This window comes from Rattus rattus, chromosome 7 (genome assembly GCF_011064425.1).
Source record: "Rattus rattus isolate New Zealand chromosome 7, Rrattus_CSIRO_v1, whole genome shotgun sequence".
NCBI classification, from domain to species: domain Eukaryota; kingdom Metazoa; phylum Chordata; class Mammalia; order Rodentia; family Muridae; genus Rattus; species Rattus rattus.
The window spans coordinates 91,583,562-91,597,301 of NC_046160.1; the positions used below are offsets into that span (position 1 = coordinate 91,583,562).

Sequence of the window (13,740 nt, forward strand, 5' to 3'; positions counted from 1 at the left end):
ACTGCCTCTTGCTGATTACATCAAGACCGGCTACTCATGTTTCCTGGGGGTACCCCAACCCGTGACTGGAGCGAGAGTCTCCCCAAGTTTGGGGGTCTTTCAGTATTAGCAACATTCTTAGTCAGGAGTACCCTCAACACAAGTTGTAAAAACCAAAAACGTCCCTGGGCATTCCCAAACGCCCCTAGCAAAGCTGCCTCGATTGAGAAGCATTGTTTTATAAGTTCTAAAATTAAATATAAATACACGTGTCTCTTTTATAGGGATGTGTCCAGTGTGTTTGTTTTCTTCTAGCCCTTCTTAAGAATCCTTTTATGCTACTCTGGCATGGGAAATAACCATTTTTTTCTTTTTCATTTTAAATATATGTTTCATAATCTTTGAACAGCCAAGATTTTCTAAAGAAGGCCTGGTCCAGAGGACAAATGATCCTAGATTCAAGGTTCTGAATGGCAGAGATGGGGTAGTTAGCCATCTCTTGAATAATCAATCTCCTGTGTTGAGAGGGAGGGCAGCCAGCTATAGCATAGGCTGTGATTCCCTACCAGATAAATATACATCCCGCTACTTTCTCAGCTTGTGTGAGTAATGCTAGTTTATTTGTACAAGTGTTGGGCAAATACTTAGCTTTTGAGATAAACAAAAATAAGGGTCTAAGATGGCTTAGCAGTTAAGAGCATTTGCTGCGTTTGCAGAGGACCCAAAGTTTGTTCCCAGCATTCATGTGTTGGTCCACAACCTTTTGTGACTCTAACTCCAGAGAACCAACACCCTCTCCTGACAGACACCAGGCACACACGCGGTGCACATACATACACGCAAACAAAACAGTCATAAGCCTCAAATAAAATAATAAATATTTCTAATTTTAAAATTACTATATTTTCCAATGAGAAATTTATACTCTTTAAAATAAAAAGAATTGGTCTTGTAACTCTAGTTTTGATCTAGAAATCAGTACCACCGTCACTTCATGATAGTAGAATCTTGCCGAGGGTAGATGGGGTAGTTAGGAGGGTAGATGGAAAATAGCACAGTGCTTTGCTTTTGTTTTGTGCGTAATTATCAATCAGTGAAGTGAATTCAGACCTTGGATCCAGAGAAGCAGAGAGTTGAGTTGTGAGGGACTTTTTTTTTTTAATCTCCAAATCATTCCTAAAAACTTTTGATAAAATACACCCAAAGTAAATGTGTCTGTTTGCTTTCAAGACAAGGTTTCTCTGTGTAGCCCTGGTTGTCCTGAAACTCTTTGTAGACCAGGCTAGCCTTGGATTTAGAGGTCTGCCTGCTTCTGCCTCTCAAGTGCTGAGATTAAAGATACGTGCCACTATCTCCTGTCTCACACAAAGTGAGTTTTGGCCATTTATACCGAAGAAAATCTCAAACAATGTTTCATAACCCAACGTAGACTTAAATAACTCATATATTTTATATTAGAGTTCAGAATGGAAGTTTTTATAAAGGTAACTTTTTTTCCTTTTTTTTGCCTGATGTAACTGTTGTCTCTGAGGCTTACTGACTCTTGTGTGCTCACCTAGGCCTAGTCCTGGAAGCTTCTAGCCTCTATACAATATTCCCTAGGCCTAGAATGTTTTCAGGCTCTGAGACTTGCTGCCGAATAAGCTCATCTCTTCCTAGTTCTTTCTGAGCTCTGGCTGGCTGATTCAACTCATTTCAGACTCAAACGTCTCTCCAAGCTGATTGATTCAGTCTTCTCTATCAGCCTCTCCTGAATTTCTCTTCTTGGCCTCATACTAACTTTGGCAATATATTCAAATCTTCTAGCTCCTACTCATTCTCTGGCTTGTTCTGTCTTACCCTGCATCTAGCTTGTTCTCTCACTGCAATTGTCTCTATAACTGTCCTGGTAAAACTGCCTCCTCTCCTCTCCTCCTCTCCTCTCTCCCTCTCCCTCTCCCTCTCCCTCTCCCTCTCCCTCTCCCTCCCTCTCCCTCTCCCTCTCCCTCTCCCTCTCCCTCTCCCTCCCTCTCCCTCTCCCTCTCCCCTCTCCCCTCCCTCTACCTCTCCCTTCCAGTCTCTCTCTCTCTCTCTCTCTCTCTCTCTCTCTCTCTCTCTCTCTCTCTCTCTCTCTCTCTCTCTCTCTCTCCTCTCCTCTCTCTCCTCTACATTGCTCTCCTTCAGCAGCCTCCTCTCTCTCTCTCTCTCTCTCTCTCTCTCTCTCTCTCTCTCTCTCTCCCCCCCTCCTCTCCCCTCCTCCCTCCCTCCCTCCCTCCCTCTCTCTCTGTTCTTGTGAGAGTTGAGCATATCCAATTTTGTCAAATCTTTCCGGTTTGTCACCTTGTCTGCCATTCAATTAGACATCACTTTCAAACCTGTTGCCTAGTGCAGAGTTTTTGTGAGAACTGAATACTTGCTTCCTGTGGAACAACAGTAGTACTCAGCAATAGTAATGTATTAAACACATTAGCTGCAAATAGTTATCTGAACATCATTGCCTATTCTAGAGAATTTTCAGTGTTGGTTTTAACAGCTGTTTTTCACATGGCTACATTTCAAACTATATAACCTCAAATTTTAAAAGGAACATGAAACATGTGATTCAAGACATCCATTACCTCTGCTTGTGGTCCTGTGACGTGCTTAGGGCCCACACAGTCACTGTGGGGACAAGCACAACAGTTCTTCACTATAAAAAATTGTTGGAAACGAGCATATTAATACCAGTGAGCCCTATGGATTCCATTTTATTTAGCTTATTGAAAGAGAATATTGCCTTATAATGTGATTGTCTAAGTTAAATTTTCTGTTGCTGTGATTAAACACCATGTCCAAAAACAACTTGGGGAAGAAAAGATTTTTGCCACTTCCAAGTCACATGCCATCCCTGAGAGAATTCATGATAGGAACCTGGAAGCAGAAACTGAAGCAGAGGCCATGGAGACGTTCTGTCACTTCTGTGCACCCTGTGGCTTTGTTCCCTTGCTTTCCTATGCCATTCAGGACCACTTGGCTAGGGGTAGTAATGCCCATGGTGGGCTGGATAACGCCCTGCAGACTTGCCCCACAGGACAGTCTTAAGAGCAGTTAAATCAGTTAAGATTTCTTCTTCCAGATGTCTAGGTTTATATCAAGAGGACAAAAACCAACCAGGCTGATGACATTTCAGACATAAGTTCTTCCTTTAGAAGAATGGGTGCTCAGGAGTGTTCCTGAGGTTAATGCAAGTAAATTCTAGGCATGTCAACTCATGAGTGTCATGGCAACCTTTTGGGTTGTTTTGTTCTGGTTTGAAGTGCTAGGGGTTGAACCAGGACCTCATGTTGGTAAGCAAGCACTCTACCCCTAAGCTATTTTATCAGCGTAGACATGGCATCTTAATCCATATTCTTCATAAAGTTTTAGATACATTTCCTACCCCTTTGAAACATCAGCTTCTGGTGTTCTAGATTTTATATTGGATTTTAAAAAAAGATTGGGGATTATCTCTCTTTTATTTTTTTACAAACCAGAAATACACCTCTACTCCCTACTTCTGTTACCACGTGCATTTACTTTTCCATATGCTTTCTTCAGAACTGTTTCACAAAACCAAGTTTGCCCTACATTTTTCAGATAGTAAGAACAGTATTCGATAGTTATTATGAAAGAGTCAATATTAGCATTTTCCAAAGATTATCAAGTGAGTTAGCAAAGCTGTCAATCACATTCTAAACAGTTCCACCAAACAATCACCCTATTGTTAGTAGAGAACACCATTCACAAACCATCTACCTGATCACTTACATTTCAATTTGCTAATAATAATTAGCAAATTACTTATGAAAGCAAATAAATTATAACTGAAGAAATGAGAGCAGCTCATTGGTAGATAAATGAAGTATCAAAAAGATTTTCTGAAAAACTTATTTATCAAGTTGTAGAATCAGTTTTCACTACTCTGGCTCACCAAAGCAGTTGTAGATGCATAGACATTAGGGCTGGAGAGATGGCTCAGCAGCTAGGAGCCCTTGCTGTTCTTCCAGAGGACTCAAGTTTCACTTGATGGCTCACAAACAGCTGTAACTCTTGTGCCTTCCTCTGGCTCCCATGGCACCAAGCACACAGGTGGTGCACAGACATACATGTGGGCAAACACCCAAACACATAAGATATAATGCTCGTTTGTAAGAAATCTTTTATGATTTTGAAAGTAAACTTAGTGAATCTTAAAGATAAAAACCACCTAATGCTGTTGAAGTTTACTTTGTTTAGTGAGCAGCATTGCTCAGTAATTTGAGTAATTTTTCCCCTGTGGTACCTCCCTTTGTAACATTTATTAAAAACATCTCAAGACATTCTTTAATTTCAAATCTACACAAAATATAACTGGTTACATTATGCACTTCCAATCAGATTTTGGAAATCTCAGAGGACAAAATTAAAAATAACATTAACTTTTGGGGTGGTAATTTCCATTGAGATGTAGTTTGTGAAACAGTAGTAAATGCCTTCTGAGAGTAGCAAAGAGAACAACACAGAATAAAAGATGTGACCACTGTCCCTCCCTCCCAGCGTAGAGGATGAGAAGTCTGTCTTGAGTCAGCCTGGGTGCCACTCACCTTTGGTGCTGGGCGCTGCACCGTGCAACTTGTATCACATTCGTTTGGACGTTCATACAGTGCAGCCAACACTGTTTTTATTTTCTCATGGTATAGCAAAACTAAGTAATCTAAAGGAAAGGTGCACAGATCTCCCAGCATCACCCACTAAACTGAGAACAGCTTTCAAATCCTCATACCAGGAGTGCCTCTAACTAACTCTTTAATTTGACAAAAACAAGGTCCCATCTGCTGTGAGAAAGGTCGGAAGCCCATCTACTTCAGTGCAGTATGTCTAAGGGCTATATTCTGACTAATGGATGCTTACCTGTTAAATACTTTTTTAAAACTGGCATACTTGTGTCATATCTTTTAGCAGGAATTTTTTGCTGTTAGTCATCACTGTCAGCTTAATAATATGCTAGAAAGTGATGAAGTATTGTCACAGAATGAAATGAAACATACTCTATACAGCCATGATGTGTATGCTTCGGTCCTGCCCAAGCACCGACTCTGAGGTGAACATTGCCATCAGCTGCAAGCCTTCATTGCCTACCACATGATTTGAATTTGTAACGTCCAGAGGAGGCCTGGTGTCATGAATGCAAACATCAACACTATAATGATCCTCCCAGCCCTTAGCGTAATTGCTCCAGGATGGAGATAAACAACCATTATTTATTCAAAATGTTGTGTATAGACCTTAACTTTTAAATATCACCCATGGGCTTGAACATCCATTACTGGAGCACCACTTATTCAGCAGATAATTACTGGACACCTACTCTGTGGCATCTGTAGTTCCAGTTGCTTATCCAAAAGCAGTTTTATATGTGCTCTGAAGCACTACTCTAGAACCAGAAAGAATGCTAATTGTGGCTGTAGTATTTCTGTCTGCTTTTATGTTTTTAAAATAAAGTTACAAGATCTCCCTATGACTTAGTTTCCTCGTCTGCAAAATAAGTGAAGACAGTTCTTACAGGTTTGATATGACAGAGAAAGGAGTTAGTAGGTGGGGCTTACTGTGGGACCGCCTGGACCCACTCGGCACTCGTTAAGCTCAGCTGCCCCCATCATGGCCGTTCTTGTAAAGTGCCACACCTACAGCATCCAGGTGAGGATGAACCCAAGTCCACATTTGCCCAGAAATCTCTCCTGTATTGGCCCAATTTGATTTCTGAAACTTACCATTATTTATTCCTTTGGTTAAGAAAATACAGATGTATTCACAAAGGCTAATAAATAATAACTACTTATACTAAAACATAAACTAATTATTAATATTTTCACAAAAAAGAAAGCAAGGCCAAATTCCAGTGCTGTTCTCATGAGAACAGTGCTTTAGAAGGTGAAGAGGGAGAGCCCTATCGTAGTCGTCCTGTATAACCCAAGTCTTGTGTTTCTGGCTAACAAATGCTGGAGAGTGGGAACCCTGAAGATAAGACTCAGGTTTCCCCAGGGCCACCTTAGCCCTTAGGTTGTGCTTTCTGATGCAACAGGATGAATATAAAGGTTTGAAAGACGTTTTATGTCAAAAAATATGTATGACAGGTGCAAGTATATGTGGGCTGCCTGGGCTCAACTTTAGTCTACCAGTTACTAATAGTGTGATGGGCAATGCTTTTAGTTCCCTTTGGCATCTGTAAGAAGGGAGATAGACTCTCATGGGTATACTGAGACGATTGTGTCAAATAATGCCTCACAACAAAAGCTCAGCAAACATGGCTTCTCCATGTTACTTGGTTTGCTGTTAGTGGAGCGTTGTTATTTAACAGTGAGGATACATTCTGAGAGGTGTGTCATTAGGCATTTTTGTCATTGTCAGAATGTGGCATACAATGAAGTAAGATGTCTACAGAGTTTTGAGAATGTAATCTTATGAGACCACCATTGTGTATTTGGTCTATAGTTGATGATTCTTGTTTCTTTCCAGAATTCCAAGTTAATTTTGATTCTCTGTAGACTTTTGGCTGAATTTGAAGTTTAAAAAGTTCTAAATTATTGTTATTCTCATGTTACTGTAATTTTTGTTTCTGCCATTGATCCTAAAAGTCCCAAGAGTAACTTAGTTTGTTGACAGTATTAACTTGGAAACAAGCTGAGATGGTAGCACATGCCCAATTCCAGCATTAAAAATAGAAATAGGGCCAGGAGGTGATGGCCCTTTAATCCCAGCACTTGGGAGGCAAAGGCAGGTGGGTCTCTGGGAGTTTGAGGTCAGCCTGGTCTACAGAAGGGGTTGTAGGACAGCCAGGGCTACACAGAGAAACTCTGTCTCAGAAAAGAAAAAAGAAAACAGAAAGAAAGAAAGGAAAAAAGAAAGAAGGAAAGAAGAGAAAGAGAAAGAAAAGAAGGAAGAAAGGGAAAGAGGGAGGGAGGGCGGAGATGAGTCCAAGGTCATCCTTAGCTCTATAAAGAGTTTGAGGCCAGCCTGAGCTACATGAACCCTTATCTCAAAAATAAACAAAAATCATTTTCTTGATTTTTTTTGTCAGTTGTTGAAATAATGACTTTGTTTTTTAATTTCTGCGGGAAAGGGTCATCTAATTAGTTTCATCTAGCATTTGTGAACTGTTCAAGTTCCTAAAATTCATAGTCTCCAGGAAGTTGAGGTAAAGGTTAACCTGGTCATTTTATTTGGTCATAAATGTTAGAAGCTTAGCATCTCAGAATAAGCTCAGAGTAGAGGGCTTGCCTTTGCACAAGGCCCTGGATTCAGTGCCCAGCATCACTGAGAGAGAAAAAGAGCATCTTCATTCAGTTTTTGATCTCCACAGATGTCTCAGTTTAGAAACATCTGCTGGGCCATTCTAAAGTACCATTAGCAGATTAACAGCTATTAATAGTAGTTTCATTTTTAAGTAGATGCAAAATGTTGGCATAAGGACAATGAAAATTCATTAAATGAGATAACCAAACTAGAGCTGTAGAGAAATTTGACCTGAATTGGGTTCTCAGTCAGAATATAGAAAAGGAAAGTATTCTAGGCAAAATGATCACTCTCTTCTGTTATCACCCAACTTAGGAAGGGATCTGAAACCTATTTTACTTCCCAGTGAATCTATTAGTTGCCAGAACGTTACCCTTTTGTAGCTTTAGCTTTATCACCAGGCATACTAAATTCAGTAAGTGAAGTTCAGGGTATGGGATTTTACCTGCTAGAGAGGGCTTTCTTTAACAGAAGAATCTGTTAAGTCATCTTAAAACAACATTAATTGGGTAGATACATCTTCCTTAAAGACCTGCCGAGCTTGTATCAGTACAAGCATGCTTATGTATGTAGCACACTTTAGAACTCCTTAGGAATAGCTGATACATTTAAACCCACTTGCTCACTGATCATCAGTAAATATATAAATCTCTATTAAGAAGAGGTCTAAGAAAACACTATGGTTAAAAGTGGATAAAGGGAGCTGGAAAGATGCCTCAGCTGTTGAGCATTTCCTGTGCTTAGAGAGAAGCAGAGTTCACTCCCATGCGTAGTGGTTCAGAAACCTCCTATGACTCCAACTCCAGAGATTCTGACAGCATTCTGGTCTCCATAATCATTAAGCATCTGCATACGCATGCACATGCACATAAAAGAGACATGTGCACATATGCATAAGTAGAAATAAAACTTAAGTCTTTTTCCCACTAATTTATTCACTTTACATCCTGATTGCTGTCCCCCATGCCCCCATCACACAGTCCCCACACATACACACTCTCTCTCCCCTTCTCCTCTGAGAGGTTGGAGCCTCCCCCTGGGTATCCTCCCCACCCTGGCACATCAAGTCTCTGCAGACTAGAAACGTCCTCTCCCACTGAGTCTAGAGAAGAAGCCCCGTTAAGGGAATGAGATCCACGGGCACACAACAGATTTGGAGACAGCCCCTGCTCCAGTTGTTGAGAGACCCGCATGAGACCACAGTGCACATCTGCTACATATGTGCAAGGCCCTAGGTCCAGCCCATGTTTGCTTTTTGGTTGGTGGTTCAGTCTCTGAGAGGAGCCCCCAAGGGACCACAATCGTTGACTTTGTTGGTCTTCCTATAGGGCTCCTGTTCCTTCCCGGTCCCTCGGTCCTTCCCTCAACTCTTTCATAAGACTTCCCGAGGTCCATGCAGTGTTTGGCTGTTGGTCTCTGTACCTGTTTCAGTCAGCTGCTGGGTGGAGCCCCTCAGAAGACAGTTATGCTAGGCTCCTGTCTGTAAGCACAGCAGAGTGTTGTTAATAGTGACAGGGCCTGGTGCTTGGCCATCCCCTCAGTCTCTGCTCCATCTTTGTCCCTGTAGACAGGACACATTTTGGGTCAAAAGTTTTGTGGATGGGTGGGTTAACGTCCTTATCCCTCCTCAGGGGAGTCCTGCCTGGCTACAAGCAGTGGCCACTTCAGGTTCCGTATCTCTACTGTTAGGAGCCTCAGCTACAGTCACCCGAAAATTAAGTATTAACTTAACTTAAAAAGAAAAAGAGTGGACGAAGGGGTGAGAATGACATTTGTGTTATTCGAGGTGCTAATCCCAAACCATAAATTCTTCAGATAAAAACTTTATCTTACTCAGTTTTACGTCACCAGTTCCCAGCTTGGAAGACCTTGTAGCTCTTCATAATGCTTACTAAAAATTAATTGATTTGTATTCTTAGATTACATTATACTATGTATGCATAACACAACCCCCCACCTCGTGTGTGTGTGTGTGTGTATGTATGCGTGTGTGTGTGTGTGTGTGTGTGTGTGTGTCCAGAAATGAATAATAACTATCTTCGCAGCCCTAGAACCCACCTTTGGTTAAAGATTGCCGGCAGTGGGGGTGTTTATACTGTGCACCAACATACTTGTTTTCTCCTCTTTTTCCAAGGTCTGTCGGGTTGCTTATGAAATCATGCAAACCCTGCATCCTGATGCCTCTGCAAACTTCCACTCTTTAGATGACATCTACTATTTTGGAGGCCAAAATGCCCACAACCAGATTGCCGTTTATCCTCACAAACCTCGAACTGATGAGGAAATTCCAATGGAACCTGGAGATATCATTGGTGTGGCTGGAAACCATTGGGATGGTTATTCTAAAGGTGTCAACAGAAAACTTGGAAAAACAGGCTTATACCCCTCCTACAAAGTCCGAGAGAAGATAGAAACAGTCAAGTATCCCACATATCCTGAAGCTGAAAAATAGAGATAAAGTAGAAGAGATTAACCACAGAACTCAGTTCAGACCATCTCGGCTAAGCAGATGACCCAGACTAACACGTGGTTCGTTGACAGACACGCTCCACACCAAGACCGAGTGGGAACCCTCAGATGCTGCACTGGTGGAATGCCTCGTTATGAAGGGCTGCGGTGCCCTCAAGCCCATGCACAGTACAATAATGTACTCACACATAACATGCAAATGGATTATTTTCTACTTTGCCCCTTTAAATATTATGTCCCCATTAAACAAACACTGCCACGTTGTGTAATTTAAGTGACACAGACATTTTGTGTGAGACTTAAAACATGGTGCCTATATCTGAGAGACCTCTGTGACTTACCGAGAAGATGTGAACAGCTCCCTTCTCTGGGGAAGCTAGTGGTGGTGTGGCCACTGAATTCACTCCAGTCAACAGATTCAGAACGAGAATGGATGTTTTCCCTTCATATGGTTGTCTGGATTTTTTTTAAAGTAATTTCATCAGTTCAGTTTATCCACCTCATCATTAATAAATGAAGGATACATCAATAAAGTAAAATGAAATATTCACTCTCCATTAGGAAGTTTTGTAAAACAATGCCATGAACAAATTCTTTAGTACTCAATGTTTCTGGACATTCTCTTTGATAACAAAAATAAATTTTAAAAAGGAATTTTGTGAAGTTTCTGGAATTTTGTATCACTGGATTATATAGTTATAAGCTTTAGAGTAGAAATATGGTAAAAATGGGTTTATAGTTTTTAAGATTTGTTTTCTACTTTTGTCCTACTTTTTTCCAGCTTCTGATAAAGTAATAATTTTACTAAGAGAAGCAGCGGTCCCCTCTGTAGCAGTGACTGGCTTTCGTTGGTGCATATTTTGAAGATCCTAAGAACAAGCTTTGGAGGTGTTCATTCTCTTACTTGTATATTGTTGATTTTGTTTTAATCAAATGAAATAGTCGTTCTCTTGCTTCCAGGGAAACTACTGCCTGCTCACATCTGTAAACCTAGCCATAGTAGGTTTGTCTGGTGGTATCTGTCACTTTTTGTGTTGTTTTATCCAGGTACATGCGCTTCCTGTCGTGTCCTGCTTTTGATTTTGAGGACACAAGGATCTGGGGGGTTAGAAGCTGGTTGTGTTCTGAAGTATGTATCTCATATAATACAGAATCTTGTGATCAGAGGGGAAGGGGAACCAGAATGAGATCCAAAATAAGCCTAGAATTTCCTCTCCTAAATTTCCTTCTAGGAATCCATGTTGGAACCACTGCAGAAGAGTCAGGTACCTTCTGTCTAAACTTTGTCTCTCTCCTTCACAGGAAAAGCCCCTGTCTGGACGGAGCCTGCCTTCTAAGAGAACATTTCATTGTACACATTTTTAAAGACAGGGTCTCGGGCAATAGTCTAGCTGGCCTCGAACTCACAGAGATCTACTTGCCTCTGCCTCTGGAGTGCTGCGACTGGAGGTGTGCACACCACATCCAGCTCGCCTCCTAAATGAAAGATTTGGTCCATTTAGGAGCCAGTAGTGGGCATTGTATTAAGTATCAGGGATCCAGAAAGAGAGGCTTAGTGAACTCTGACCTTTACAATCTCAGGAAGTGAAATCTTCCCACCAAGTGAGTGTCCCTAAATCCTAACTTCCTCTCAAAGTCCACGCTTCTGGAAGAGCGAAACTTTTAACTCTAGGGTTCATGAAATTTTCATTTAGTTTAAGCACAAATAAAAATCAGGTGAAATGAAATCTCCAGCTGAGCAGACTGCATGAGTCATTTGCCGGCCCCCGTCTGACTTGTCATCATAGCATCAGTAGCTGGATCTGATTTGTACCTTTGTAGACGCAAAGGTAAATCAGTGTCTTTTCATCAGAAATTGACCCAGTTCCAGAGGGCAAGAGAGAAAAAGAATAAAATATGAAGAAAATAAGTATTCTCAAATGGATGCAAAGACATAATCTTGGGTGTTTCTTTTTTAATCTTTGACTTGAAGTTCAGTTTCTTTCTAATTCATCCTCTCTGTTGGGATTTCCTCTTGGTCCACCAAAAGAATTATTTTTTCTTTACTAAAGTTATGAAAATTACTTTAGCTCAGGCTGGGGATTTGACTCAATGTAGAACATTTCATATGTCGAGTAGTATTAGATGAGGTCCTAAGCATTGGAAAGATGTTTTTATTAGCTACTGTTTCGGTGTTGTTTTTTGGTTTTTGGTTTTTGTGGGTTTTGTGGGGTTTTTTTTGTTGTTTGTTTGTTTGTTGTTTGTGAGACAGGGTCGCATGGGGTTGCCTAGGTTGGCCCCAAACTCCCAGTCCTACCTTAAGCCTGCCAAGTGCTAGGATTCCAGACACACACCTGTGTCAGGTGCTATGATTCCAGACACACACCTGTGCCAGGTGCTAGGACTCCAGACACACACCTGTGCCAGGTGCTAGGATTCCAGACACACACCTGTGCCAGGTGCTAGGATTACAGACACACACCTGTGCCAGGTGCTAGGATTACAGACACACACCTGTGCCAGGTGCTAGGATTCCAGACACACACCTGTGTCAGGTGCTAGGATTCCAGACACACACCTGTGCCAGGTGCTAGGGTTACAGACACACACCTGTGTCTGGCTTTGTCGGTGATTCCTGTCGTAGGTTCTGTTACGTTCTGAAGAGGGCCACCTCTGCTGCTGTTAGCAGGAACATAGCTTTTAACTTCATTAAGCTCCACGTAAACTAGTGTGGATAGCAGCTCAATCTTAATTTGATTCTTTTACCTTTACCAGAGCTTGGCCTGTGTTATATATCAGGGCTTAGTTAAAGACACTAAACAATAACAACAAAAACCTGGGCGGAAACTCTACACAGAATTTGAGGCACCACTATTTTTGTGCAGCTCCCTTTGTTTTGAGATTTCCCTCTCTCTTCTCAAGCTACTGTAGTTGCTGACTCCACAGTGTCCTCCTCTTGTTTCTCTACCCAGAAAGACTGCAATTTAGACATTCACCTTGTGCTTCTGCCACTTTCCAGGTCTCAGCCTGCCTCCAGAAGTTTCTTTTCTGTGCATTTGAATATTGTTTTGTTGAAATCTTACAGTCAATCTGTTCAAATACTTATTCATAAGATACATACACCACCATACTGACAGGAGAGAGAACTCTGATCGACTAAAATGAGAAAGCATGACAAGAAGAGAGGAAGAGAGGAAGGAGTCCTGCGACCACCCCTGCTTAAACCCGTAGGTGTAAGGGGCTAAGCAGTACTGCTGACCATATCCTCTGAAGCTCTCCTGAGGCGATACACCATAAACCATCATGCGCATGATGGTGGTTCCCTTTATGCACAGTGCTCTTGGAAACGCTGGCATTTCTTCACCACCTGGCACTTTTCCGTGAGCCTGGTACTTACTTAGAAACCCTATAGCAGGGTTAGATTAGGAGGCTATCAATCTTTTTCCTTGTTAGATGACACATTTTCAAAGGGTTTACCTGGAACCACATTACTACCCCTGGACTATTAAATGTGGGTAACAGAATTCTATACATCGATGGCAACGCAGTTACAAGAGGCTGTGTCCAGGCTTTCCTGATCCTTCACTCAAGTTGACTTGGGTAGTGAAAAAGTTCAAGCCTGTAGTGGAAAGGCTACAAACCCAAATCTAGGGTTTTCTTAGGATCCAAACAAACAAGGCCAGTTGCTTCCCTCTCTGAAAGTTGTCCCTTTTCTGTTTAATCAGGCCTGTTCTCAAGATCACTTTTAAATAAAGATCAAGAACAGCTCCAGTGAGGGAGTAGAGGGTTAAGGAACAAAAAAAGGGGCCCCAAAAAGCCACCTCGTAGAGTCATTGCATTATTATTTAGAGAATACAATCTGTACAGTCAGTGAGTAGGAAAATATAGGGCCGAAATGGTGTGTCTTAAAGAATCCCCTCTGCTTTGTGGAGAGTAGAGCTCTCTTACTCATGAAGAAATATCTATCCTCTTCCGCCGTAGTCCACTGCCTGATACCTCCCTGTGTCACCAGGACACTATACAGTAGGTTCAGTAGGTTTTTGA

The 13,740-nt window shown here is 41.6% G+C and overlaps 1 protein-coding gene across 2 annotated transcripts in view; it reads left to right on the top strand.

Moving 5' to 3' along the window:
• The window catches only part of Fut8 (fucosyltransferase 8), a 131,359-nt gene extending 120,988 nt beyond the window's left edge, over positions 1-10,371 (top strand). For both annotated transcript variants that reach the window (XM_032907987.1, XM_032907986.1), the window contains one exon: positions 9,383-10,371. In XM_032907987.1, the coding sequence (XP_032763878.1) occupies positions 9,383-9,700 (318 nt within the window). In that variant the 3' untranslated portion in view covers positions 9,701-10,371. The remainder of the gene's footprint in view (positions 1-9,382) is intronic.
• Positions 10,372-13,740: the final 3,369 nt, after the last annotated feature.